The sequence below is a fragment of the Ananas comosus genome, linkage group 6 (assembly GCF_001540865.1).
Source record: "Ananas comosus cultivar F153 linkage group 6, ASM154086v1, whole genome shotgun sequence".
Classification (NCBI taxonomy): Eukaryota; Viridiplantae; Streptophyta; class Magnoliopsida; order Poales; family Bromeliaceae; genus Ananas; species Ananas comosus.
This window is the reverse complement of record NC_033626.1, coordinates 929,659-956,651: the sequence shown is the minus strand read 5'-3', so window position 1 is coordinate 956,651 and position 26,993 is coordinate 929,659. Positions and strand designations below refer to the sequence as shown.

At 33.3% G+C, this 26,993-nt stretch overlaps 1 protein-coding gene across 1 annotated transcript; it reads left to right on the top strand.

The window, feature by feature from the left end:
• LOC109711603 (protein TSS-like) lies at window positions 2,477–26,625 on the top strand. The gene is made up of 23 exons (XM_020234743.1): window positions 2,477–2,483; window positions 8,357–8,418; window positions 8,640–8,732; window positions 8,884–8,956; window positions 16,763–17,128; window positions 17,212–17,276; window positions 18,104–18,235; window positions 18,451–18,492; window positions 18,598–19,131; window positions 19,211–19,365; window positions 19,518–20,019; window positions 20,763–20,825; window positions 20,903–21,004; window positions 21,095–21,412; window positions 21,489–21,581; window positions 21,672–21,773; window positions 21,875–21,979; window positions 22,156–22,289; window positions 23,156–23,339; window positions 23,470–23,601; window positions 23,693–23,805; window positions 23,885–23,966; window positions 24,269–26,625. Exons 1-23 carry the CDS (start codon window positions 2,477–2,479, stop codon window positions 25,991–25,993), a joined length of 5,184 nt encoding a protein of 1,727 aa, XP_020090332.1. The 3' UTR covers window positions 25,994–26,625.

The following is a 26,993-nucleotide window of genomic DNA, read 5'->3' as shown; positions in this document are numbered from 1 at the left end:
ATTTGTGTTCGAAAAGAGTGCGATTTAAGTTAGGACAGAAGTACAGGAATAACTCTGTCCGTGCAGCAAAATGAAGTAGATCATTTCACGGTAGCGAATAACGAAGTTGGGCTAGGGATTTGAGCTAGGCTGAAATCATAATGGTTGCTCGGCGAGGAGAGGTGTCTCGTTCACAGAGTTTTGTACAGAAAAATTTAGAAGATCAATAATTCTGGACGGTGAAATCACGCAGCGTGAGTAAGAAAGGGAAAAATGTACATTCTTTTGAGGAGTGATATAGTTGTACTAGGTTTCTGTTTTGTGTAAATTGAAAGTAGAGTGATAGATTTTGAGTTTGTGAATTCATGGCTCATCTTCATCAATTGTAGTGATTTATTTATTGGTGGAGTCAGCGGTGCGCAGAAATTTTCTGTACATAAAAAAGCATCTTGATTGATAACCACTTGTTCCTCAAATTTGGTGGCATGAATTTGTCTTCTAGTGATTTTTAATTTAGCTTAACCTGACTAAAGTCTGCAAGTTGTCACTAAGTTAATGATAGTCTTTTATTCTTTGAACCTGCATTTTGTCCCACTCATGGGAGTGTTTGGTTTTTCGAGAAATATATCAGGAAATAATTTTTTTTGGCTGAAAAATGATTTTTCCACTGTTTGATTTTTAGAAAGATAGTTTCCGCGAAAAAGTCCTTTTTATATTATGAAAAAAAAAGTTTTTCTTTATCTGGAAAACTGGGGAAAAAAAAAAAATATTTTTTCACGATGGTATTTAAAATTTAGGGACAATTGCTTATATACCTTTGAAAAGTTTCTGACTTTTCGATTCATCCCTCTTAGAAAGCTAATATTGAAAATACTCCTCCTATGTTTCAACCTATTTCTAATATACCTTTTAGAGTTAAAATCTGTTAAGTAACTCTATTATCTCTGTAAAATTACTATTTTGCCCTTTCAAATATATTCTTCCACCATCACTGTTTTTTTTATTTGTCTTTAAAGTCAGGAGCACAAAAAGTATTTTGCATTTTGGTCTTTTTCAATATACCCCTCTACCGTCACCAACCTTTCTTATTTGCCCTTAAGTTAAGGACAAAATTAGTATTTTAATTTTTTTTTAACTGTGGTAGATATTTAACTCACGTTTAATCCAAGTTAACTTAACAGGAGATAACTGCGGGGGTATTCTGCAATAACGGTGGAGCATATGAGGGGTATTTTTTTTTTTAAAAAAAGTAAGGGTAAATCGGATATTTTCAAACGTAAGAGGAGTATATATACAATTATCCCTAAAATTTATCCTAAAATATATGGACTACAACTCATTTTTAGACCCTTCGTAACTGTGTACATATAGTGGGTGTTTAGCCTATTTTTACGGAGCACCATATAGTGCACAAAAGTACCCAGTGGTTTCATTTTTTCGTTAAATCAATGAGAAAGTTAAAACTACAGAGTACTAAAATAAAATTTTCGTAAACCACAGAACACTAAAGTGAATATGAGGGTATCTGAAGTTTAAATAAAATTTTCGTAAAATACAGAATGCTAAAGTGAATATGAGGGTATCTGAAGTTTTTTGTTTATATATTTTAACAGAGAGTTAACGCAGGGAATAACGCCGGGGGGTGAGAGAGCCCAAAACAATTTGGGTTCAAAAAATTAGCCTGGCTCATTCTAATGGGCCAAAAGGCAAAAAAATGATGGATCAAAGTTCACAAATCCAAAACTAAGTGGATTTTTTTTTTTTCTCAAAAAGTTCACAAAATAATTTCAAACTCTACAATTTAATATTAAAAATCAAAAAGTTCAAAAAGCCCAAGTATTTTCCAATCAAGAATTCAATTTCAAAGTACATCAAACATACATAAACAAAAGAAAACATTTTAAATTATGAAAATCTTGTACAAGTAGTTAGCCCAAGTAGGGATGTCAATGGATATGAATATCCGAAATTTTATCCGAACCCGAACCCGAATAAAACGGATATATCCAATGCTAAATGGATATGGATATCAAAAATAGAAACCCGACGGATATGGATTCGGATATGGATTTTGACTATACCCGACCCGAACCTGAACCCGACCCGAATCCGAATTTATTTTGTATTATATATAATATATACATAAAAATTTTGATGTTATATTTGAATTTGTATTTTAAAAATTTAGATTTAATATAATATATTTTGAAATATTGAAAAAAAATTAATTGTTTCGAGTTCAAATTTTCATGTTCGGGTTCGGGTTCGGGTTTCAGGTTTTTGGTTGGGTTCAGATTTGGATATAGATTTTTAAAATCCGCCGGGTTTGAGTTCGGGTTCGGATTTTTGAAAATTCGCCCCGAATCCGACCTGTTGACATCTCTAAGCTCAAGCACTAATTGGACCTTTACCATCTTCAACATCAACTACAATTCTATCATATTCTTTCGCGATTATTAATTTGTATTTAAACCGAGAATCGGTGCGTGTGAGATGTATGACGGGTCAGTGCCTGATCCGGTTATCCTATCTTAAACAACAAACTATTGACTCTTAATTTAGTTTTATTCCTTCAAAGAGGAGTTATTATTCTAGTGTCTTAGCCCCAAAAATTAGCGAATAATTAGTAGTTTGATTGACTACGTAGGATAATATTATAAGTTATTGTTGTTGAACATAAAATATTAATAACACTATTTTTTTTATATAGTTTAAACTTTTTGAAATAAACAGCTATTTTATATAATTTAATTTGGTATCTGAGTCGATGCTCGAATGATTTAAGATTTTGAAGAAAAACAGTTATTTCACATTCATTAATTAGAGAATTATTGAATGTGGAAATTGACTCCAATTTTGTTTTACTGACTACATGGAGGCATGGCCCAAATTATTAGTAGAAAAAGGAAGATTACAGTGAATTGTACATTTAAGTGTGGAAATTGACTAGTAACTTAATGAGAACAAGTTATTGCAAACATTTATTTCATGTNGCTTAGTGGGGAGCTTATTCAAGAAGTAGTTTTAGTTCTCACTTCTTTTTTCTTTGCTTAGTTCATGAAAGAATGGAATTAGTGCCAAGTCAAATGTACAAACAAGAAAAAGGAAATTTGCACTTCTTAAGTCTCTTTTTTTTAAAAAAAAAAAAATTCCATTAGGAATTATAAACTAGTGGCAATATTGGATCACATAAGGTCCAATTTGGACTCATCAACTTCATTTTTAGCTACTGGGTTAATAGATTAAAGGGTAAACTTTAAATACCATCGCTTGGTTTCGCACTTTCTCATTTTAGTACTTTGTGGTTTAAAGTGTATCAATTTAATACCTAGTGGTTTTATTTTTCTTTTTTCGTCAGCCCCTCTGTTAACTTTTCATTAAATCATATATACAAAACTTCAGATACCCCACCTACAGTTTATCGAATATTCATTTTAATATTCTTTAATTTTAACTTTGTCACTAATTTAACGAAAAAAAATAGTGGAAGGATAACAAAAAGAGAAAAATACAACTACATGGTACGAAAGTGATACACTTTAAACCACAGGGTACTAAAGTGAGAAAATGTGAAACCACAGGAATGGTAATTGAAGCTTCTCCTAGATCAAATTTGTCGTTATCATTGTATCAAGAGTTGATCTTAAACCCGTAAATTCAGTACGATACTCATGTGTTACCCACATCCAACATGTAATTGGGTAATTTTAGGATTCTGTGTTTGAATCGACTAAAATTCTGGCGACAACATCTTACTTCTTAGATTTTACGATAGTTGAAGTAAAAATTTCAAATTAGAGTTCCAATTTTGAATAATTAAAAGCACACAATTTATGAATGCATACATAGGTGTTTGTTTCTCACTATCTTTATTAAGATGTAATAAGTACAAAATGGATACACAAAGCTCAAGAACAACAATGCATTTACACACAAGGTGTAAAAGCACTTCAAAGAAAAGTTGTACAAAGGACTCACACACAAGGCTGAGAACATTACACACACTAAAAGCACTTTTCAAAAATTTGGGCTACATCAAAATTCTGAATTTTTTTTTTCTTTGTTAAGAGAATAGTTTCACATGATCTCCAACCTTTTACACATTACAGTTGTTTCCTAATCATATTTCTCTTCCTTTTTTTCTTTCTCTTTTTTTCTTTGTTTGTGGGGGTGCCAATCTTACTTTGATATTGACAAATATTTAGCCCTAGAGAAAATTCGTATGAACTAGTATAGTAACCCATGCGATGCGACGGATAGATAATTAGAGAAAAAAAAAAAAACGACTAGAAAGAAAGAGAAAACGATAATAAAAGAAACGGCGATAAAAGGTGAGATTTATCTTGCCGATGAAGAAAACTGGAGGAAGAAGAAGAAGAACAGTTCGGCTTAATGTAGAGGTGTGATCTGATTCGGTTCAAGCTAAAAAAAAAGGTTGACCTGGTTCGATTCAAGTAAAGAATTAAAGAGAGAAATAAGGTTCATTTCAAGTACGAAAAAAATATATAGGAGAGTTGAGCCGATATTTTATTTTCGACATTTTGAACTTCTCATTTGATGATCATGTGCATATTTTATTTTATTTTTTAAAAACATATAACCATTCTTTCAATTATATCAAATTTTATCACATGCTCCATCGCAGTAATAAATACGCTCAAAATTTGGAAAAATAAAATCGTTGCATCAAAATGTAAATTTTCACCAAATTGGCTCGATATACCACATCAGTTCTATTATTAAATAATTAATTAACATATATTTAATACAATAATAAAGCGTACGCGAAAAGAAATATAATTTTTTATGTAATAAAATAATTGAAACAAGGGCTAAAGTGATTATATAATATATTTTTTTTCCTTCATAATTTGGCCTTTTCTTTTAGAAAGTTTTTAGTACAACATACTGTGCGGCTGTGATGACATGGTGGGGACAAGTGGCATGCATCAGGGCCCTCCAAACAACAACAACTCATTCAAAAGAGAAATTTTTTTTTTTCTTTTTGTTTCTTTCTCCTTAACCATGTATTGTGTGAAAACTAAGTAACTAAGATACAAAATGCATCAATTATTTAGAGTAAACATGTGTGGAGCCCCCCCTCAACTATGTGCTATTTTGATACAGGTCCCTCGACTATATATATTTTTAGGCTTAAATACAGAAAACTCTCGCATAAAAAAAAAAAAATCTACTTTTGCACTTTAATTTCTTAAAATTTAAAACTATAGTATTTAACCCAGCTTCTTTACTATTACGTTACTATTTTATTTTATATATAAATTATATAGTACAGCTAAATAATTTACTATAGTTTCGGGTCGATCCCTATCTGTATATGAAACTTGAATTATTAAAAATAAGTTTATATATGAAAAGTTATAAATTTAAAAAACAATCATACACTAAGATCCAAAAGTTTAATTAACTTTAACTTATAAAAGCCTCTCCCCTAATGATAAATTATCATAAATTTTAAAAGCTAATTTCTCACAAAATAAACGATAATTCTTTTCTATAGTTATTTTTTCAAATTAATCAGTTGCCTAGATAATAAAGTTTTAAATTTTATAGTATTTTTATGTAGACTTTTTAGATAGTGCCGATTATATTTAAGTCTCTACAAAAATTAAAGGGATAATTACTTACACCTTTCAAAACTTCTGAAATATCTTATATATTCCTATCTTTTAATTTCAAATATACTCCTCGTATATTTCTCTGTTATTCAAAATAACTCTGTTGTTTGTATCCGTTAAGTCATTTAGGGTTAAATTCGAGTTAAAATTTCTATCAGAGTTAAAAAGAAGTCAAAATATCTCTTTTGTTCCTAACTTAAGAGCAAATAAGAAAAAGTTGGTGATTACAAAAAGGTATATTTGAAAAGTTAAAAAGATAAAATATCCTAACTTAAATACAAATAAAAAAAAATTGGTGATGGTAGAAGGGTATATTTGAAAGGGTAAAACAATAATTTTACAGAAATTACGGTTATTCCTAAAATCTAACTCTAGAGGGGTATATTTGAAAAAACTTGAAACGTTAGAAGAGTTTTTTTTTTTATATTAGCATTTTAAGGGGAGTAAATAAGAAAATATGAAACTTTTCAGGGATATACGAGCAATTGCACCAAAATTAAAACTCAATGTGTGGACCGTCCGCATACACCCGGAGCAGGCAATAATTTCTCGTTTACGAACGGTTGTCCTCACGCCTGCTGTGCACGACAAAATTTCTATGCGGACTTCCCTATAGAAGTTATTATAAGGAAATTGTTGATGCTTTTTTTTTTTTTAATTATTTAATACTTTTAATTTTAGCCGTTGAATTAATATTTTAATCACGAAATTTTCTAAAAATAAATTTCGAACAAAAACAAAATATGTTTAGATAAAGGCTAAATTACAGAAAACCCCCCTATAATAACCCGCTTTTTCACTTTCCTCCCCTGACATTTAAAAACCTACACTTTGCCCTCTTGTAAAATAAAAAATATTCACAGGGGGTCACGGTGTGTAAAATGACCATTTTGCCCCTCGCCATTGTTGTCTTCTTCCTGAGCTTCCTCAGCCGCCCCTTCGATCCGCCGCTATTTCCACCTCAATCGGCCACGATTCCTCTCCAATTTCTTCTCCACCTGCTCCCCTTCTCCTCCTACACCGTCGCCGCCCATCGATTTCGGCGACAGTAGGGAGGATACCAAAATGGGTGTTGATGGAGAGGTAGGCAGGGACAACGAGGGCGAAAGCGAGGTGGCGGAGGAGAACGAAAGGGATGTGGGCGAGCACGAAGCAGTGGAGGACGGCGAGGCGGCGAGGCGGCGAAGCGGCGAGCCGGAGGGAGCGAAGCATCTGAGAAGAGGCAGAGGGGTATTTTCGGTATAAAAAAATATTGTTTAACAGAACCCCTAACGGAACCCTAACGGTAGGGGTGAAGTACACATTTTTCATTTTACAAGGGGGCAAAGTGTAGGTTTTTAAATGTCAGGGGAAAAAGTGAAAAAGCGGATTATTACAGGGGAATTTTCTGTAATTTAGCCTTAGATAAAAGGAGCTGTGTATAATACCTTTCGATGAAGCCCAATTTATTTAGTGAAATTATTATAATAATCTTTTTTGTTCTATTTTTTGCCGTTACAGAAAAAAAGTTAAAAATGTAAAAAAAGTTTAAAATTTTGATCTTGCTATTGAATCTTTTAATTTATTTGATTTGAGCCAATTAATTATTATTTAATTTTAAAATTTGTATGTGTCATTTAATTTTACTGTATAAAATTTAATAAAGTAAGCAATTAGCTTGAATTATGTATAGATAGAGTCATCAGATGAATTAAATCAAACAAATTAAAAAATTAGATACTAAAATCAGAATTTTATAAAATTAGATAGTTGAATCAAAATACTATATACTTCAGTTAAGTTCTATAAATATTTACCATAAAAAAATTATTTCAGGTAGTCTACATAGAAAGTACTAGTTAGATAAATGATATCAGACATCACTTATATACTATTTTTATAAAAAGTTATGTATATAATTTGGGGCTAAAATACAGAGCCTTTTCACTTTTTTCTGCCGACTTTTAAAAATCTATATTTTGTTCTTTTAAATTTTCAGAAATATTTTCAAAAGATTACAGTATTACTGGAAAAGGGTGAAACATCCAAATAGCCCTTACTTATTCTACAAGAAAAAAAAAAGAAACTTTAATATATTTTTGTCTGTTTCAAGGGTATTTTTGATATAAATTATAAAAAAACGAGGAGGCCTAAATTTATCAACATAAAATTTTAAAGAAAAAAAATATAAATTTTTGAAAGTTAGAAAAAAAATATATTTTTGTCCCAAATTTATAAAGCCCCTCAAACCCTCACCCTCTCCCTTAAGAAAGAAAAGAAAAAATTTAAGAGAGAGAGAGAGAGAGAGGAGAGAGAAAGAAGAAGAAGAGGGAGAAGGGAGAGACCAAGAATGAGAGGCTAGGATTGAATAGAAATCCATGAAGTGTGTTTAAAGCCCACAACACCTCCCCNAGAGAGAGAGAGAGAGAGTTGAAGAACAGGAGCTCAACGTACTTGTGATTCATTAGCCATGCACTTTTAGTTTATTATGTATGAAATTTATTAAGCATGTCCCATATATATACACACACATGAACTATGTGTATATATATATATAAATATATATATGTATTTATGTATTAGTATTAAAATCTTATTCACTTTTTTTTTTTTGCTTCCTCCTTTGATTTTCTAATCTAGTTGAGTCATGTGTTTTTTGTGTGTATGATGATTAATTGTTATTCCCAAAACTTATTCTCCTCTTTTTCCTTTTTTTTTTTCTTTTTTTTCTTTTTTTTTTGTCATTGTTCTCTTTACAGTTGTTCCTAGTGTCATTGATATCACAGTGGTCACTCCCTATGAATCCCAAGTAACACTCAAGGTATATATGTATTTCTCAACTCATCCCTTATTGAAAATTTACCAAAAAAAAAAAGAAGAAAAAAAGGGAAAGGAAACTTATATGAATTGGTTTTTTTTTTTTAAATTATTCAATGGAACTTGGATAAATTACAATCATAAGTTGCCAAGAACAGCTTTCTTGTTTATTTATTTATTTATTTATTCTAATTAATTATTCTAATTTATTCTCTTGTTATTTAGGGAATATCCACTGATAAAATACTAGATGTGAAGAAGCTATTGGGCTCTCATGTGGAAACATGTCACCTCACCAATTACTCACTCTCACATGTGGTACTCTCAATTACAATTTTTTTGGGTCTTTTTTTAATTTTCTTTTTTTTTTCATGAGAAAAAATGAAAATAAATTTGGTTTTTTAGATTTGGATTTGTGTTTTTTGGGCTTTTAATTTTCTAATTGTGGGGATTAATTTTTACGATTTAGGCTCGCGGGCACCGGTTAAACGACGGCGTGGAAATCGTTTCGCTAAAGCCATGTGTACTTAAGATCGAGGAAGGTATGTTTTTTTTTTATGCTGCATTATTTGTTTTCTATTTTCATATTCCGTTTAGTAAATAGTGGGCGCAAATTTTTCTTTTTTTGAGAAATAGGTAGCAAGCTATCTGCTTCATTCATTAGGTAAAATGAACTGAGCGTACAAGTTGGAAGCAGCTTAGGCCTCCGAGATAGCGAAAGGCGAAAGGCGAAAAAAAAAAAAAAAAAAATCAAATCAAAGCACGAGTATGTGCTAGATTTTTCACAACACTATGTGCTAGATTTTTATTTTTCTCGATTGGGGAGGGGTCACGAGTATTTCACTATCCATTGGAAGTAGGACTAATGTGAATTGTTGAATGGACGACTAAATATCACTGATTTGGCATGCCTTAGAGGAACAGCGAAATCGCTCATTGCTAAGAAAATTTTCACTCGAAAAATAGTCTAAAAAAAGTACATTTATTTTTGTAATGGGTTTATAATGCAAGGGAGATAAAATAGAGACGTCAACGGGTCGGATTTAGGGTGAATTTTTAAAAATCCGAACCTGAACCCGACACCATATCCAAAATCCAAATCCGACGGATTTTAAAAATTCATATCCAAACCCGAACCCGGAAAAAGTGGCCCGGCTTGTAGACATGTCGATGGGTCGGATTCGGAGGGAGTTTTTCAAAACTGAACCTGAATCGAACCCGACAGATTTTAAAAATTTATATCCAAACCAGAATTCGACCAAAAATCCGAAACCCGAACCCGAACCAGAACCCGAAAATTTGAACCCGAAACAATTATTTCTCTTTTCAATATTTCAAAATATATTATATTAAATCTAAATTTTTAAAATACAAATTCAAATATAACATCAAATTTATATATATATATATATATATATATATATATAGAGAGAGAGAGAGAGAGAGAGAGAGAGTCTAGCTACTATACTATTGATAGTACCAAGCCCTTGGTACTATTGAGTTTTCTACCGTTAGATCTACCCTTTGATCATTTCCACCCGTTAGATTATACTATTAAACCAACCACCCACTCAACCCTAGGGGACCACTATCAATTTAACCGGGGACCACTATCATCCTAACCGCAAATCCTTTCATCCAACGGCCGAAAACTCAATAGTACCAAGGGATTGGGTCCAATCAAAATCCATATCCGAATCCATATCCGTCCGATTTCTATTTTTGATATCCGTATCCGAATCCATATCCATATCCACCGGATATATCCGTTTCATTCGGGTTCGGGTTATGATAAAATTTCGGGTATTCATATCCATTGACATCCCTAAGAAAAAGGAAGGACCCTTAGAAATCCTAAATGTCAAAATTTGTTTTATTAATAAGCCTTAATACAAATTTAATACTTAAAGATTATATTTGACAAGTTTGATAAGTTGAGAATAAATATGAAAGGATTAAAAAAGCTAGCAATTGGTAAAAAGGAAATTAATGGAATAAACTAAAGGTCCCTATGTTATTAAAAACTTGTTAGGGATTATTTAAGATTTCTTTAATGCAAAAAATTAGAAAACACAAGAATATAATATAAATCCACTTCATTTCACCTATTTAGTGCACATGTGAACAATTTATTTCATACACTATTTGACCAACCAAATACATGTGAGACATTTATGTATTTCTTAACACTATTTTTATTATTATTATTATTATTTAACTCTCCAAATTAACTAGGCAAATGGTATCATGAATTTTTAAAGTTACATAATAATCTCCCAACTAATATAGCTTATACCATAGTGGGACACAAAATTGTACCTTAGCACTCAGTTGCAACCTCCCCAATAAAGGAAAGGTACAAAATGACTATGAGAGATTGTTGCCTAGACCTGGTCCACCATCTAAATATTACAAAGATTCTTTTGTGTAGCTGGTGAATCTTAACGCTTGGTTTTATCTGATTCAACGATCTTAGAACTTACGGTAATAGAGACTGATTACATCCTAAAAACGTGGTCTGACTGTGTCCAACAAAAAATAATACAACTTTCACATGTTTGTCCCGTACTGTACAGTAACCATTAATTGTTCTTAGATCATCTTCTTAAATTGGTGAAAATTAAAATAAGAGTGTATTATCGTAGTTGTTCCAGAATGCTGCACTTATACGTTTGTTTGATGCACTGGTGTACATAATACAGACGCTTCTAGTTGGGTAATTTATGCATACAATCCAAATGCCATATGAATCTGCCCGCACATCAGCAGTCTTGTAAGGCAAACAATTAGTCGGTCCACGACCGACGTGGTGGACCAAGTCCAATGAAAAAGTTTGTTGCAATCTAGTGGACCCAATAGAAGTGCTTTAATTGGTATCTACAAATCCAACACACTCCCTTTCTCTAATATAGAGCAATAGATTCTCTAATAATATATTGGCACTTAATAATAAATAAATTAAATAATTAAATAAATAAGTAACATGTACTTTTCAAAGGGTCAAAGCTTGGTGTATAGTTTAAAGGGTTATTATTCTTTAGTTGAATAATAAGTTATTCACTATGGTGCCAATAACGTGAGGAAACTGCCATTTCATTTGGGGAAATTAATTTTTTGTGGAAATTAATTTTTTTAGTCACAAAAATAAGCCTCTAATACGCTATTAGGTACTGCTTTATTATACGTACAGATATTAGTATAATACAGTTTGAAGTACATGCGAATTTAAATATAATACTGTTGTATTTGAAACTGCACGAGAACTATGCTTATAGCTTGTAAACACTTATAACGGCACAAAACCAAATGAAATTGAGTTATCAATGCTATATTTTTAACTACATATATTTTTAATTACATCCAATCAATATTAATTTTGAGTAGTTTTCTATTATAGGACTAACTTTTTAGTACTATGATAATATATGAGACCTATCCCTAAGCCTCTTTATTTTAAAATATTCTAGATTTATTTTCTATACATCTCCTTTTATTTTAAAACATTCTAAATTTATATTTTATACACATCTGTCATGCAAATATGTGAGCTAATTAAAACTAATATTCATAATATTGATAAGGGTAAATTATGCCTTTGCCCTCAAACTATAAGGTGCGTGACACTTTAGTTTTCAAATTTTAATTCGTTATAATTTTTTACTCGAATTATGAGAAATGTAACACTTTAATTCTCAAATTTTAATTAGTTATAATTTTTGTCTCGAACTATAAAATATACAATATTTTAGTTCTCGAACATTCTGAATTACTTTAATCAAGTTTCACAGCCCAATTTTTCTAAATAAGTATTGATGAATTACTAATATCAAAAAAATAAATATTTTATTTATTGTTGCATCATCAAGTGAAATATTGCTACAATTTTGAAAATTGGAAGGCTGAAATGTCACGTAACTTATAGTTCAAGTTAAAAATTATAACGAATTAAAGTTTTAAAGACTAAAATATCAGTTACGTGACTCATATTTGGAGAACCAGAAATGTACGTAACCTATTCTTTTCCTAAATTATTTTCCATCAAATCGATGATTACTTTGACACTGGTGTCCGTAGTTCGAGCCAAAAATTATAATTAATTAAAATTTAAAAATTAAACTATCGCGCACAGTAGTAATTCGACTCAGAAATTATAATATATTAAAATTGAAAGTTAAAATATCACGCATGTGATAACCCAAGAATCAAAAATATAATTCAATTAGGCTAAATTATAGAAAATCCTCTTATAAATACCCACCTATTCACTTTTCCTTTCTGATTTTCAAAAACTTGTATTTTGCTTTTTTTTAATTTCAAATATATTTTCAGGGAGCACCGCGTTAATGGAGAGAACAAAATGACTAAATTACTCTTATTTTTTCTATAAGAAAAATATTTTTTTAATATATTTTTTTCATTTTGAAGGATATTTTCGGCATAAATTATAAAAAATAGACGGAATAATGATGGAACCCTGACTGAAGGAGGGGCTAAATACAACAGCTTGAAATATTGAGTGAGTAAAATATAAATTTTTTTTTTGGTAAATTAAGAAAAAAAAAACTAAAAAATTAAATATTTATAATTTTGTTATAATCTAAACCTTTATATTATTTATAAATTATTTTTTATCAGATAGATTATTTTGACATCAGTGTCAGTATGCATGTAGCAATAATTTACAAAAAACAGTATTTTAGGCAACTCCAGAGTCCAGACAGCACTAACTCTTATCAATACTTTTGCTTTCACTTGACAGTCAGCACTTTCCTCATCCGTCCTCGCTCCGGCGCCTTCCCCACCATTCCCATTTTTTCCCCCTTTTCTTCTTTTTTTTGTCCTTTTTCTTCCCCACGTCTCCTTTAAATACGAGCCGTCCATTTATTTTAATCCCGTACGCTCATTGAGGACAGCACAATGTCATCAAACAAATCACAACCGTCCAAATCGTGGGCGTTTAAAACAACACAAATGTGCAACTAATTTGTACCTGTACTGTTTACATTCCGCTGATTTTGGGATAAACTTCAAATACCATCCCCGTGGTTTTGCACTTTCTCATTTTAGTACTCTGTAGTTTAAAGTGTATTAAATTAGTGTCCTGTGGTTTCATTTTTATCTTTTCGTCAACTTTTCCGTTAATAGTTCGTTAAATTATATACAAAAAATTTTAGATACCCTACTTAGGTTTATCGAATATTCACTTTAGTACCCTTTAGTTTTAACTTTGTCACTGATTTAACAAAATAAATTAGTGGAATCGATAATAAAAAGATAAAAATAAAACCACAAAACACTAAATTGATACATTTTAAACCATAAAGTACTAAAATGAGAAAGTGTGAAACCACAAGGATGGTATTTGAAATTTTCCTTGATTTTGGTACACAGGAATGAGATTTTATAGCTATTTATGTGCACTGATTGATATACATAATCAGGAAATGAGTTTTCTTTTTTTTTTTTTTTGGAAAGAAAAGTAGCAATTTTTAAAAAAAAAAAAATATAAAGGCTTAATTATAGTCCAATACACTGTATTTTAGTTTTTTTTTATTTGCTATTTTGAATATTTTTTTAAAGATATCATTGTATTATTATATTATATTTTATTAATATTTACACTGTATTTTAGATTTATTTTTAACTTTTCTATCTCATCCTATTTATTTTTCTCATAGATATTTACTAAATTTTTTTTCTTACCGGTTTCTGTATTACTGTTAACAAATCTATTATTTGAGATAAAATATAATATTTTTATTAAAAGATGTTAGTTATAGTACAAAAATATGAATAAATCTCTATGAGCTGAATATAATTCTTTCAAGTTATTTTCAATACTTTTAATATTCCTATGTATTTTTTATTTTATATGAAAAATAGCTGATATATATATATATATATATATATATATATATATGCTCTGCCACTTTTAACCAGTATTTTTTAATATAACTTTTATACAAATTATAAGTTTATTGTTTATATTGTAGGGATCGGAAAAAAAATGATAGTTAATTTAGTGGTGTTTTTGAAAAAAAAAAAGTACAGTATAAAAAGTAAAAAAAATCTGTAAAGTACAGTGTACTATAGTGTAACTAAGTTAATAATAAACTTAGCTTGAAATATAAAGTAATTAGATTTCGAGTTTGGGACTTCAGATACCAACCAGCCATTACGTTCTTAACCAACTAAGTTAGATGCGGTAGCAGAGTTTGAACCTACTTTTTGTAGGAGCCAAACAAAAATTTACGAAAAAATTGCACCAGCAGCGCTAGATCTTTTAGCTCGATTTCAATTTAATTCTCACATTTTTAATTTCGATATTTGATCTACTAAATTCTCAAAAGAGTTTCATTCTAGTCTCTCATATATGTATTTATTATTAAAGAGTTTTATATTTCAACTTCAATTTAGACGAATTTTTTAGGACATATATCTTTCTGCTTAAAAAGTGACAGTTAAATTAGAATTCTTAACCAACTGTACTAGCAATGATCTACTACGAGGGAGGTGTACTCCTGTTATTGAGGTTATTATTCATGTGTCGAAAGCGCAGCTAGTGAGACGATCATGTCAACCAAGTTCTACGCTCTGTGACTAAGTTAAAAAACAAAACTTAAACTGCTACGTGTTGAAAATATGATTNATATATATATATATATATATATATATATATAATTGTAAATAAGATAAACAAAAGCTTACAATATCCTTCTCTGTCCCTAGTCCTTTACATTGAAGCACAGAAAAAATATCTCCATGTTCCTGGGACCAAATTGTACCTTGTCTCATGTGAAAAATATGAAAGTGGAAACTCACCCCTCTCTTTCCTTTTTTGTTAAAAAAAATTATTATTTTTTTTCTTTTTTAAGGTCAAGGTTACCGTTTGGTTCGTGGTTAAGAAAAAACTAGTTATTCCAGGGATAGGGTTAAGTTTAGGGTTAAGGTAGGGTTAGAGTATTTTTGTGTTTGGCTGGGGGTTGGAGTTAGTCCAGGATAGTGAAAAATAGTGTTTGGTTGGAGTAGGTGGGATAAGAAGGATAGTGGGTTATTATGAATAGAAAATAGTGTTTGGTTGGGGTTTGGTGGGGTTAGGTGGGGTTAGCTAATCCGAAATAACCCATTTGAGGTGCGGTTAGCTAACCCCACCCATTTTTAGAAGTGTTTGGAGATAAAATGGGGGTTAAAGGGTTATTCCACCCCTTAATCCCCAGCCAAACTAAGGCGAATCAATAGTTCAATTTGCCTCTTTTGGAGTTAACATGTTTTTTACTTTGTCACTTTATGTTTCAAAAAGTTACATTTAATTATTTTATAATTTTATTTTTTTATCGCATTATAAAGATATTTGTTAAATAGGATATTCAAATAATATATATATATTTTTTTGTAAATCGCAGGATGACGCAACTAATATTTTTTTTGTAAACTACATTTAAGTATAGTTTTATTTTGTAAATCACAGGATGACACAACTAATATTTTTTTTGTAACCTACATTTAATTATAGTTTTATTTTTTATTTATTTTTTTTGTAAAGATATTTGTTAAATAGGATATTCAAATAATATTTTTTTTTTGTAAATCACAGGATATTCAAATAATATTTTTTTTGTAAACTATAATATTTTATAGATTTATTTTTTTTGTATTTTATAGTATTATTTTTATTTATAGTATTTCACTATCTTTATATATATATATATATATATATATATATATATATATACTTTATCATTCTATATATATCAAAATAAAACTACAAGATAATTCAGTATAATTTTCTGAACCATAAAGCTGTGAAACTGTAGGTGCGCTAAAATACAGGGGACAAATTGAAATTTACCCAAAAGAAAAGGGTATTAGAGTTAATACTTTTGTTCATATAGAGAAACTTAGAACTTTGCGCAAATTATTGGAGAAATTCTTCGTTTTAATTGGCCAATAAGTCATAATCAAAATTGACAAATTTCGTCTTAGGCGTCACCGAAACAATCGATGATTTCGACCAATTTCCTAATAAAAAAAATTTAAGGTGCATCCAAAAACTTTAATTACACTTTCGGTCCTCAAACTTTAATTTGTTATAATTTCTGGCTTGAATTTTTTAAATTTAGTTGACTATATTTAAAATACAGCTAATTTGAAAGTGATATATTGTTTTTTATTTGAATTTTTATTATTAGTTAAAATTAAAAATTATATCATATTTGCTAATAATCCCTTAATGGCCCTCAATGAGTTCTTAATGGGCCCTAAATGGCCCCTTAATGGGTTCTTAATGGGCCTAAGTGGGCCTTTGTTACTAATTAGAGAATTTTTTTTTGCCCATTTCGCACGTGCAGAGGACTACGCGTGCGAGGCACACGCGGCGGCGCACGTGCGGAGGCTCCTCGACATCGTCGCGTGCGCCACCGTATTCGGCAAAGCCAAAGAAGGAGTCGGCAAACCGAAGAAACCCCACCACTCCCCCTCTTCTCCCTCCTCCTCCTCCTCCTCCTCCGCCTCCGCCTCCGCCATTTCCACCTCGAATTCGACCAACAATGGCAAATCCCCATCCGGGCCTCCTCCCTCTCCCTCTCCCTCGGATGCGGAGTCTCCGGCACCCGCCATCTCCGACAGGTTCGACATGGCCGCGATACACCCCGCGCCGAAGCTCGGGGACTTCTACGAGTTCTTCTCCTTCGCCCACGTGGTCTCTCCGATCCAGTGTACGGTATCTTGCGCCCGTTGTGAGCTTCGTGGGTTGTTACTGGTGCCTATGTTGGTAAAAATGTAATCTTTGCTCTCGCAGTTTTGCGGCGGCGCGAAGGTGGGATCTGCGCGGAGAGGCGGGAGGGCGACTATTTCGAACTCGAGGTGATTTGATTGTGAATTATATTCTTGTAGGATGTTGTTCATGGTGTTGTGCAAAAATTGTTTGTTGAAATGCTTGAATGAGAGAAAAATAGGAGAAGAATTAAATAATGAAGCTTATGGTTATGATTTGTATGGTATGATTTTGTAGGATGTGCTCATGGTGTGTCCTTATGGTTAGGATTTTGAAATTGAGGTGATTTGATTGTGAACAATATTCTTGTAGGATGTTGTTCATTGTATTGCGCAGAAAGTGTTTGTTGAAATGCTTGAACGAGAGAAAGATGGGAAAAAAAGAGAGAGAGTAAATAAGTAAGCTTATGGTTATGATTTGTACTTGTAAACTATGTTTCTTGGTTTGTTCATCGCATTATCATAGTGCATATGGATTCCCATTTCTAGCTCTTGTGCTCAGAGTAGTAGTCATGACAATGTCTCTCACAAAACCTTAAATTTGTTTACATTACATAGCAAAACAGTAAAATTAATGTGAGAAGGAAAGTTTGTGCTTTGGAAGTTTGATGGATATGTAGCAGTAGAAATGTAGCAGTAGAAATAAGATCACAGCTTAATCTCATTTTCCACATTCGTTACTCAATCTAAAGATCAAAAGTGCATAGCCTGAGTTCTGTGTGAACCTAAATGAGCCAGCTTGAAATATCATGTGTTCATGGAAAGAGCTCTATCATATATTTTATGTATCTTAATTTGAATTTCACACTGAACATTATTGGCCGTGCCATATTTGATACAGTATTTTCTTCTTCTTTCCACCTTGTTATATTTTATGTTTTCATTGTATGTTTTACTATGAATTGCTATTTATGCAGGTTAAAGTTTGTAATGGGAAGCTTCTAAATATAGTTGCCTCTGTCAAAGGATTTTATACAACTGGGAAGCAATATATCCTAAGCCGCTCCCTCGTGGATCTTTTGCAGCAGCTTAGCAGCGCATTTGCAAATGTAAGTAACCAGTAGTTTACCTGTTTATATGCCAAAGCTTCTCTTGCTTTTGTTATAGTCTTGTGCAATTTAAATTGACTGTTTTTTTTTTTTTTTTAACTACTAGTCTTATTGTTGCTTTTGCCACTCCTTTTGTTGAAAGTTTCTCCTTGCTACAAGCCTCAATCCTATCTTTTTATATTTTCTAACTGAATGATTGTTCTTGTTATGAGCAGGCCTACGAGTCCCTAATGAAAGCTTTTGTAGACCATAACAAGGTCCTAAACCTAAACTCGTCTCATATGCATTATTTGGCAGTAGAGTAAAATAGGATACTGGAATTTATATTACTATTTACTGATATAATTATCGGCATATTTTAGTTTGGTAATCTCCCGTACGGATTCCGTGCCAATACCTGGCTTGTGCCCCCTATATTTGTCGATTCTTCTTCGAAATGTCCCTCTCTCCCTGTTGAAGATGAGAACTGGGGTGGGAATGGTGGTGGTCATGGGCGAGATGGTAAATACGATAAACGACGTTGGGCGACAGAATTTTCAATCTTGGCGAGAATGCTATGCAAAACGGAAGAGGAGAGGCTGATCAGAGATAGGAAGGCCTTTTTATTACAAAATCTTTTTGTAGATACAGCAATTTTTAAAGCTGTCAAAGCAATACGTGGTCTCATTGACTCCAAACCAAATTCAACTGCTTCTGGGCATGGTCTTAATGGCTCAATTCTGCATGAAGAACGAGTTGGAGATTTGTACATGGTTGTGAAAAGGGATCAGTTAGATGGTAGCTCGAAGCAGGAGGAGAAAGTTGATGGGAGTGTGTTGCTTAACATGAGCCCTAAGGATGTCTCTGTAAGAAATCTTCTTAAAGGTTTAACGGCTGATGAGAATGTTGTTGTTAAAGTAAGAATGCCTTACTTTATTTCTTTGTAATGAAAGTTGTTCTCTCATGGGTAGTACTGATAGAATATATGATTTGCAGGATACTGCCACCTTAGGAGTTGTTGTTCTTAAACATTGCGGATATACTGCAACTGTTAGGGTTTCAGGACATGTAAGAGAAACAAACGATGCAAATCTGGACATTGTTGTAGATGATCAACCAGATGGAGGTTCTAATGCCTTGAATATCAACAGGTTTGCTACATAAACACACTAAAATGCACAATGGTACCTTTTACGCAGATATTTCCTTAATCTTTTTTTTGATTATTATTATTATAGTTTTTAATTGCTAAAGCGAACCTTAAGGATAAATATAAGCTAAGTATTTAGAAATCTTTCTGCAGCTTAAGAATACCACTTGCCAAATTTTCTGTGGATCCATCGGTGGAAAATCAGCATTCTCCTAATTCTCATTCTGGAAGTTCAACACGGATTTTAGCACGAAAAGTACTTTGTAACAGCTTGACTAAATTAGAGAAAGAATCGAGCAATACCAACAGGTCGATTCGATGGGAGCTTGGTGCTTGCTGGTTTCAACACTTGCAGAAAAAGGACAGTTCACCTGCTGAGGTGTCGAAGGGAAAGAAGGAGGATACTCAGACTGAATCACCAGTTAAGGGTCTCGGAAAGCATTTTGAACAGCTAAGGAAAATCAAAAAGAAAACAGATATTGTGGATGGTAACCCCGAGAAGGATGATTCTGCGAAAAGCAGCGTACGTGAAACAGATGCAGTGAATGAGGAGCTCAAACAGTCTGTATCGACTGAGGAAAGTGAGATTAGGAAATTGCTGCCTGAAGAAGCCTTTTGCCGTTTGAAAGATTCAGGGACTGGTCTTCATCAGAAGGTACTTGCTTCTGACTATTAGCATGTGCTTGTTCTGCAGTGCCTCGTGAAAAGAAGACACTAACTTAGAAGTTTACGAGCAACGGACAATCATACGCAACTAGATTCTTGAATAGTCAAATGCATTAATTGGCTGTATAGGAACAAACTATATATGATTTGTTAGAAAATACAATACAGCTTCTTCGTTATTGTGAAAACTATTTATGTAAACTATATATCTAGGATATCCTTGTAGGATCTAATAATATCAAATAATGCTGAAGAATCATGAATTTGCCTGCAATCATTTGGTTAGGCGTAAAAGTTTAACATGCTCTTGGAAAAGGGTATCCTGCTGTGAAAAAAATAATGATCAGCACAACTCAATGTTTTTCCATGATTTGTTTTCTTATCGCAGTCAAAATTGTCTATTAGATAATTTGTTTATTTGTTCTGATCAACTTGTTAATGCAGATGGTCTTTGAGAAAGAACAGATAAATTAATAAAACTTCTTCTTTCCATTGGATAAGATATTGATCTACTTTGTATTAGCAATCAATGAAATGTAATATTCCTTCATAGGAAGGAAAGAATACCAATTCCCATTAACCAGAAAAGTCACATCAGTTTATGTTTCCTTCTAAAGCTTGTAATGTCTTTTGTCCACAGTAACCATACACAGTCACTGCATCAGCAACTTCAATATATCAGAATTGGTCTATATCTCTCTATCTACTGACTTAAATTTCTTCTTGAAGCAGTCTCTAGATGAGCTCACCATGATGGCACATAAGTTCTATGATGAGGTCGCACTTCCAAAGCTGGTAGGGTTTAAACTGATACCTGCCTTTAAATCTCATGTGCTTTTTTTGGCTTCATCATAAAGTTATTGCTTCAATAGGTGGCGGATTTTGCATCACTTGAGCTTTCTCCAGTTGATGGAAGAACCTTAACAGACTTTATGCATACAAGGGGGCTTAATATGTGCTCGTTAGGACGTGTGGTGAGTACAAGTATCAGGGTTGGTTTCTGTTAAGTAGCCTTGCTCTTGTGAATTTTCTACTAAGTTTGGCCTTGTTTTTAAATACAACAGGTGGAACTTGCAGAGAAGCTACCACACATACAGGCGATATGCTTTCATGAGATGGTTATTCGAGCCTTCAAGTACATTCTGCGAGCGGTGGTTGCAGCAGTTGACAATTTGTCAGATTTGTCCTCCGCAATTGCTGAGACCTTGAATATCTTGTTGGGGTCCTCAACAGTAGTAACTGATGACCAAGATTTGCTTGTTGAACAAACTCTTACCAAGAAGTGGGTAGAAACCTTCATCGCGAAGAGGTTTTCTTGGAGACTAAGGGATGAATTTCAGCACTTGAGGAAATTTGTACTTCTTCGAGGACTTTGTAATAAGGTACGAAAATTCTAGAAGATGCAAATATCCATTCAACCTCTTGTATAGTAGTCTCACTCACATGCTCTCTATACAGGTTGGATTGGAATTGGTTGCTAGAGACTACGACATGAATAGCCCAAACCCCTTTGAGAAGTCTGATATTATCAGCATGGTTCCTGTTTACAAAGTATGATAAGACACTAATTGGTTGTCGTAATTTGTTTTTAGACTAAGCATTCTACTTGATCAACTGATGGTTTTTGAATCCGATATGCAGTACATGGCCTGTACCTCTGCAGATGGTCGGAACTTATTGGAATCTTCAAAGACTGCATTGGATAAAGGAAAGCTAGATGATGCTGTCAGTTATGGCACAAAGGTATTTGCTTATTTTTCTGCTCTTATCTATATATTGACTAATCATTTAATAAATCACTATTATAATTCACTAATACCTTTCTTCATATTTTTGTTTTGTAGGCATTATCTAAATTGATAGCGGTTTGTGGCCCATATCATCGAATGACGGCTAATGCTTACAGTCTTCTTGCAGTAGTTCTTTATCACACTGGAGATTTTAATCAGGTAATAGACATCAGCTTTTCTGAGTAACATGACGGCCTCTTACTTTTTGATGACAAACAATAAGCATGATCTGGATTAGATTCCAAGCTCTTATAATTATTAACATAGTTCAAACATATATATTTTTCATATCCTCTGATGCTCATGCGTAGCTTTTTTTTCCTTCTGGTTTACAGGCTACTATATATCAGCAGAAGGCTCTTGATATCAATGAAAGAGAGCTTGGTCTTGACCATCCTGAGACCATGAAAAGCTATGGGGATCTTTCTGTCTTTTACTACCGACTCCAACACATTGAATTGGCTTTGAAGTAAGCTTGGTTTTTATCCTTGCTCTGAGGAATCTAACTGCAAGATGTCATGACCATGTTTCTTTGTTAGCTATTCTCTTTCTTAAGTTTTGGTCTACATCATCAAAAGGAATAGATAAGGTATCTTCTGAAGAATGCTGGCAGCTATTTCCCCTTGAGATAAAGACAAAAATAAATCCCCCTTGTTTTGATTACATGTGGTGTATAAAGCTTATCGGCCCTATATGTCTTGCTTCTATTGTTTGTTTCATCCATTGGTAGCTAGCTACTTGTAACTTTTTATAATACTCAAAATAATGAATGATATGAGTGAGTTCCGACAAGCCACTGGAGTTGAAAAAGAAATAGGTCAGTTGATTGTGAAGGCGGCATCATATTAATTGTTCATACAATAAAATTAGGTTCATGAACCTGAATTATATTTGACTTCAAAAACTAGCAGCCTTTTTTTTTTTAATATATATTTCCAAGGTCTCTCTATGTTGATTTTGCGGGACAAACGAAGTCATTAGATGCATTGCAAATTCTTTACGACATTTTTGAGAATTGCATGAATTACAGAGTAGACAGTGAATTGTCCTTTTCGACATTAAGTGATTTTCATTTTTAGTCTCTACTTGTATTAGTAAAAGGTACTCCAGTTCTATTTTACTCTGGAGGCGGTCGATCTCTATAGAGCTTTATTTCTACTGCAGAGAAGGGAAATATTTGATGAGAGTTTGTGCTTTTGCTATTCGAACTCAGATTTCTATCTTGGTTTTCAAATTTTTATCTTAACCTAATCTCTACGGAGTTGGACATTTATTTGCACATAATAGTTTGGTATGAATTTCTGTTATTGTGCTAATGATGTTTACATTTCTCAGATATGTGAATCGTGCACTCTATCTTCTTCAATTCTCGTGCGGCCTCTCACATCCGAATTCTGCCGCAACCTACATAAATGTAGCAATGATGGAAGAAGGCATGGGTAATGTTCATGTTGCTCTCAGATACCTACATGAAGCCCTAAAATGCAACATAAGATTGCTTGGTGCCGATCACATACAGGTTTCCTCTCTCTTTCCCTCTCTGACGACAGTGATGAGCTTCTTTTACATGTTTTACACCATCTTTTTATCACTCAATCCCGCGATAACGCTACTCTTATTTCTTTACTAATATTTGTTATAAATAATAGACTGCTGCGAGCTACCATGCCATTGCCATAGCTCTTTCCATGATGGATGCATACACATTAAGTGTGCAACATGAACAAACGACTTTGCAGATACTTCAGGCAAAACTTGGATCAGAGGATCTTCGTACTCAGGTTCGTTCGGATAATTTTCTGTACGCAAATTTTCGTGCATAAATAGAAACTGCAAAACTGATAATTTGGTGCAATTATTGATTCTATCTAGGATGCTGCTGCGTGGCTGGAGTATTTTGAATCGAAAGCTTTAGAGCAGCAAGAGGCTGCTCGAAGAGGCATCCCGAAGCCTGATGCATCTATTGCCAGTAAAGGTCACCTGAGGTATGAAACTCCTGCTTGTTATTATCATGTTAAACAGTAGAGAGATGTTCCTCCGAATTGAAACATGCTAGCTTTTCAGTGTATCAGATCTTCTTGACTTCATAAACCCAGACCAAGATACAAAAGAGAGAGATGCGCAAAGAAAGCACCGGCGTGCAAAGGTTGGTATATCAAAACCATATAATGTTATCGTGAAGTACCTTATTAAAATGAGATACAAAAACAAAACTGCTCTCTGCATAATTTGTTTCTGAAATGTTGCTGAATTCATAGGAACTTCACTTATTATGCTACAAATAACTACACATTATGCAATGATAATTTAAAAGCTGTCATAATTGGATCTGGTAATGTATGCCATTTGACGGCCGCTTTTAATGGCCTTTTCACAATGCCAGGAGTATTTTAGTTTTTTTATGTAATTGTAGACTAATAAGATTTTTGCCTTCTTTACATTGCATAGTATTTAATGCAGAACACTAGCAGATCTAACCAAGAGGAGTTCATTAAAAGTGAAGTCAATTCCCAGCATGGTATGGAAAATGCGAACATTCAAACAGTGAAAGAAGAGCCTACAAAATCAAGAAGGCCTCAAGAACGCCTAGAAAAGGTCAAAGAAGTCAAAAAAGTCGATAAATTCATTCCCAATGAATTACAACAAAGTGATTTACCTTCCCCCGAGGAATCTTCAGATGAAGGATGGCAAGAGGCCGCATCAAAAGGACGATCCGTTCAAACGCGACGAAAAAGGCCAAATCTTGCCAAATTACTCGTAGATAGCTCAGAAAATACAGGTTATTCGAGTTACAGAAGAAAAAATATGCCACAAGCACATAGAGGCAATATTGTTGAGCCAAAAAGCACGTCAAGTGAGTCTTCTTCTTCACCTGGAAAAGCTCTTTTACAGGCTAAGACTTCTGAATCTTTGATTAAATCTGATCAAAGCACAAAAGCTTCTAGCTCGAGCAGGGTGGCCACTATTGCTTCAAAGTTGGTTTCATACAAGGAAGTAGCGGTATCGCCTCCTGGCACTGTCTTGAAGCCAGTTTTAGAAAAAGAAGAAGAACGAGAGGCAAAAAACGATGAGACAAAAGATGCGGAGGCAAAAAACGATGAGACAAAAGACGAGGAAGCAAAAAACGATGAGACAAAAAATGAGGCGGCGGAAAACGAGGAGGCAAACAACGAGACCCAAGAAGTTATAAATCAGTTCAACATATCAGAGGATGAGAATAAAGTTGAAAAGACGAAATTTGAAATGGAATTACCAATTGACGATGCTGAGAAAGAGATGAACTCGAGTCCTGTTGAAGAAGCAACTTCAGAGGAAAAATCTCCGAAGAGCGATGATAACAAAAATTCATTAGAACCCAAGAAAGATACAACAAGCGGAAGCAAACTCTCAGCTTCGGCTCCTCCGTTTAATCCGGGCTCGCTTTTATCAATGTCCCACCCGTACAATACAGTCGCGATTTATGATATGAAAGTTGTTCACCAGGCATTTCCAAATGCAACTATGGAGATCCCCTCGCCTCACTCTATTAATACTAGAGTCACTCGCGGTCCAAGATCGAATTTGCATTATAGAGCTGGAAGTTCTTTCCGTAGGAAGCCGGGCTTCTCAAACAGCCAAAGCGCGGTTGCAAGAAGTAGCCTCTCTTCTAGCGTAATGAATCCTCATGCAGCTGAGTTCGTCCCTGGGAAAGCGTTGCAGCAAATTAAAAAAGATTTAGATGCTCAAAATCCCGAAAACTATATAGAGGAGGGGACTTCAGATGAAGTTTTTAAAGAAGAGATAAAAAAAGCTGAAAAAGTTAGTGAGGGAGGAAAGAGTAAAGAAACTAGAGGCAAAGATAACACACAGAATGAGCAAAAGACCGAGCTTGCGAGACAAATTCTGCTTAGCTTCATTGTTAAGTCAAGTCGGAACAGTTTGAGCGATTCGGTTGAGACTCAGGAAATTAAGGAACCAAATGCTGCCGAAAGCATGCAAAGTGGAGAGCAGAGTAGCAATATGGTAAACAATGATTCTGGTCTTGAGCAATTGAGGAAAGCAGAAATTCGAAAAGGCGAAAAGGATACCGAAGGTTTCACAGTGGTCTCCAAGAGGAGAAGAAGCAAACAGAATTTCATGAATGCTGTGAACGGGTTGTATACGCAGCAATCCATCTGTACAACCGTCGGATAAATAGTCTTTGCAACTGCTTTTTACGGGTTTCTTCGTAGTAAAACTTCTGAAACAGCGTAAGAAAATCTTTGTGGAAGAGGTGTTTTCTCTTCTCAAAAAGTGCTTTTGCTTCTCTCACTAATTGCGCGAGGCATCAGTTTACTCTGTGAAAAGTTTTCGAGAGATTCCAAGTCAGCTATGGAATTTTCCTACATGCCAAATAACCTTTTGCTGATACGGGGCAGTCGGAGCTCAAGAGCATGGAGGTTTCCCTTAGTTACTCGCTTTCGTCATCTATTTTACACTATATTCTAATCTATGCATGAAGCTAGTGATCCTTTTGATGGAATTATGGGATCTTCTGCAAACTCAATGTGAATAATGAATCGAGTATTCCGTGCCAAATTATGTCTTGCGAGACTATATAATTAATAAAGTATTTTGTGTCAAATAATGTCTTTCTTATTAGGCAAATTGTCCAATCCTTATTTACGGATTTTTGTAAAGGTTATTTTATGGGTGAGGATAAGTTATCTGGTGATAACTTTGTGCGCTGTAAGGATTTTCTTTTGTGATTGTGAGCTGAGAATTTGAGTTTAGTTTCTTGTAAGATCTTGGTAAGCCATGATTTATTATGACTGTGCATTCCATCAGTGATGTCATTAATCTTATTCCGAGAACATATTAGTGATTGAGCTGGAATAATTTTAGAAGAGTCAAACTCTTGGTACTTTCATGTCATTTCTGATGATGGATCATCCGAACCAACTATCGATGCTGGTAAACATGATCTACGGTATTTGAACTTCTTAGAAACGAAATTTTGTGATTTGTCAATATTATTTACCTATTATTTAAATGTAACATCCCAATAGTCTCACATTGGATGGGAAAGGAATTTCTTATTAGGAATATGAGGCTATGCACCGTAGTAATAATAATTAGGCTTAAATATTTCGGCCGGTGGTTTGAGCCTAAAGAGTTATTATTTCTAGTGAATCGGATTGTTACAATTGGTATC

Bases quoted from the DNA above. Each gene is read 5' to 3' on its own strand.
- LOC109711603 (XM_020234743.1), top strand. The intron at 8,957-16,762 runs GTATGTTTTTTT...TCGCACGTGCAG, and splicing joins TGTACTTAAGATCGAGGAAG to AGGACTACGCGTGCGAGGCA. The intron at 18,493-18,597 runs GTCCTAAACCTA...GGCATATTTTAG, and splicing joins CTTTTGTAGACCATAACAAG to TTTGGTAATCTCCCGTACGG.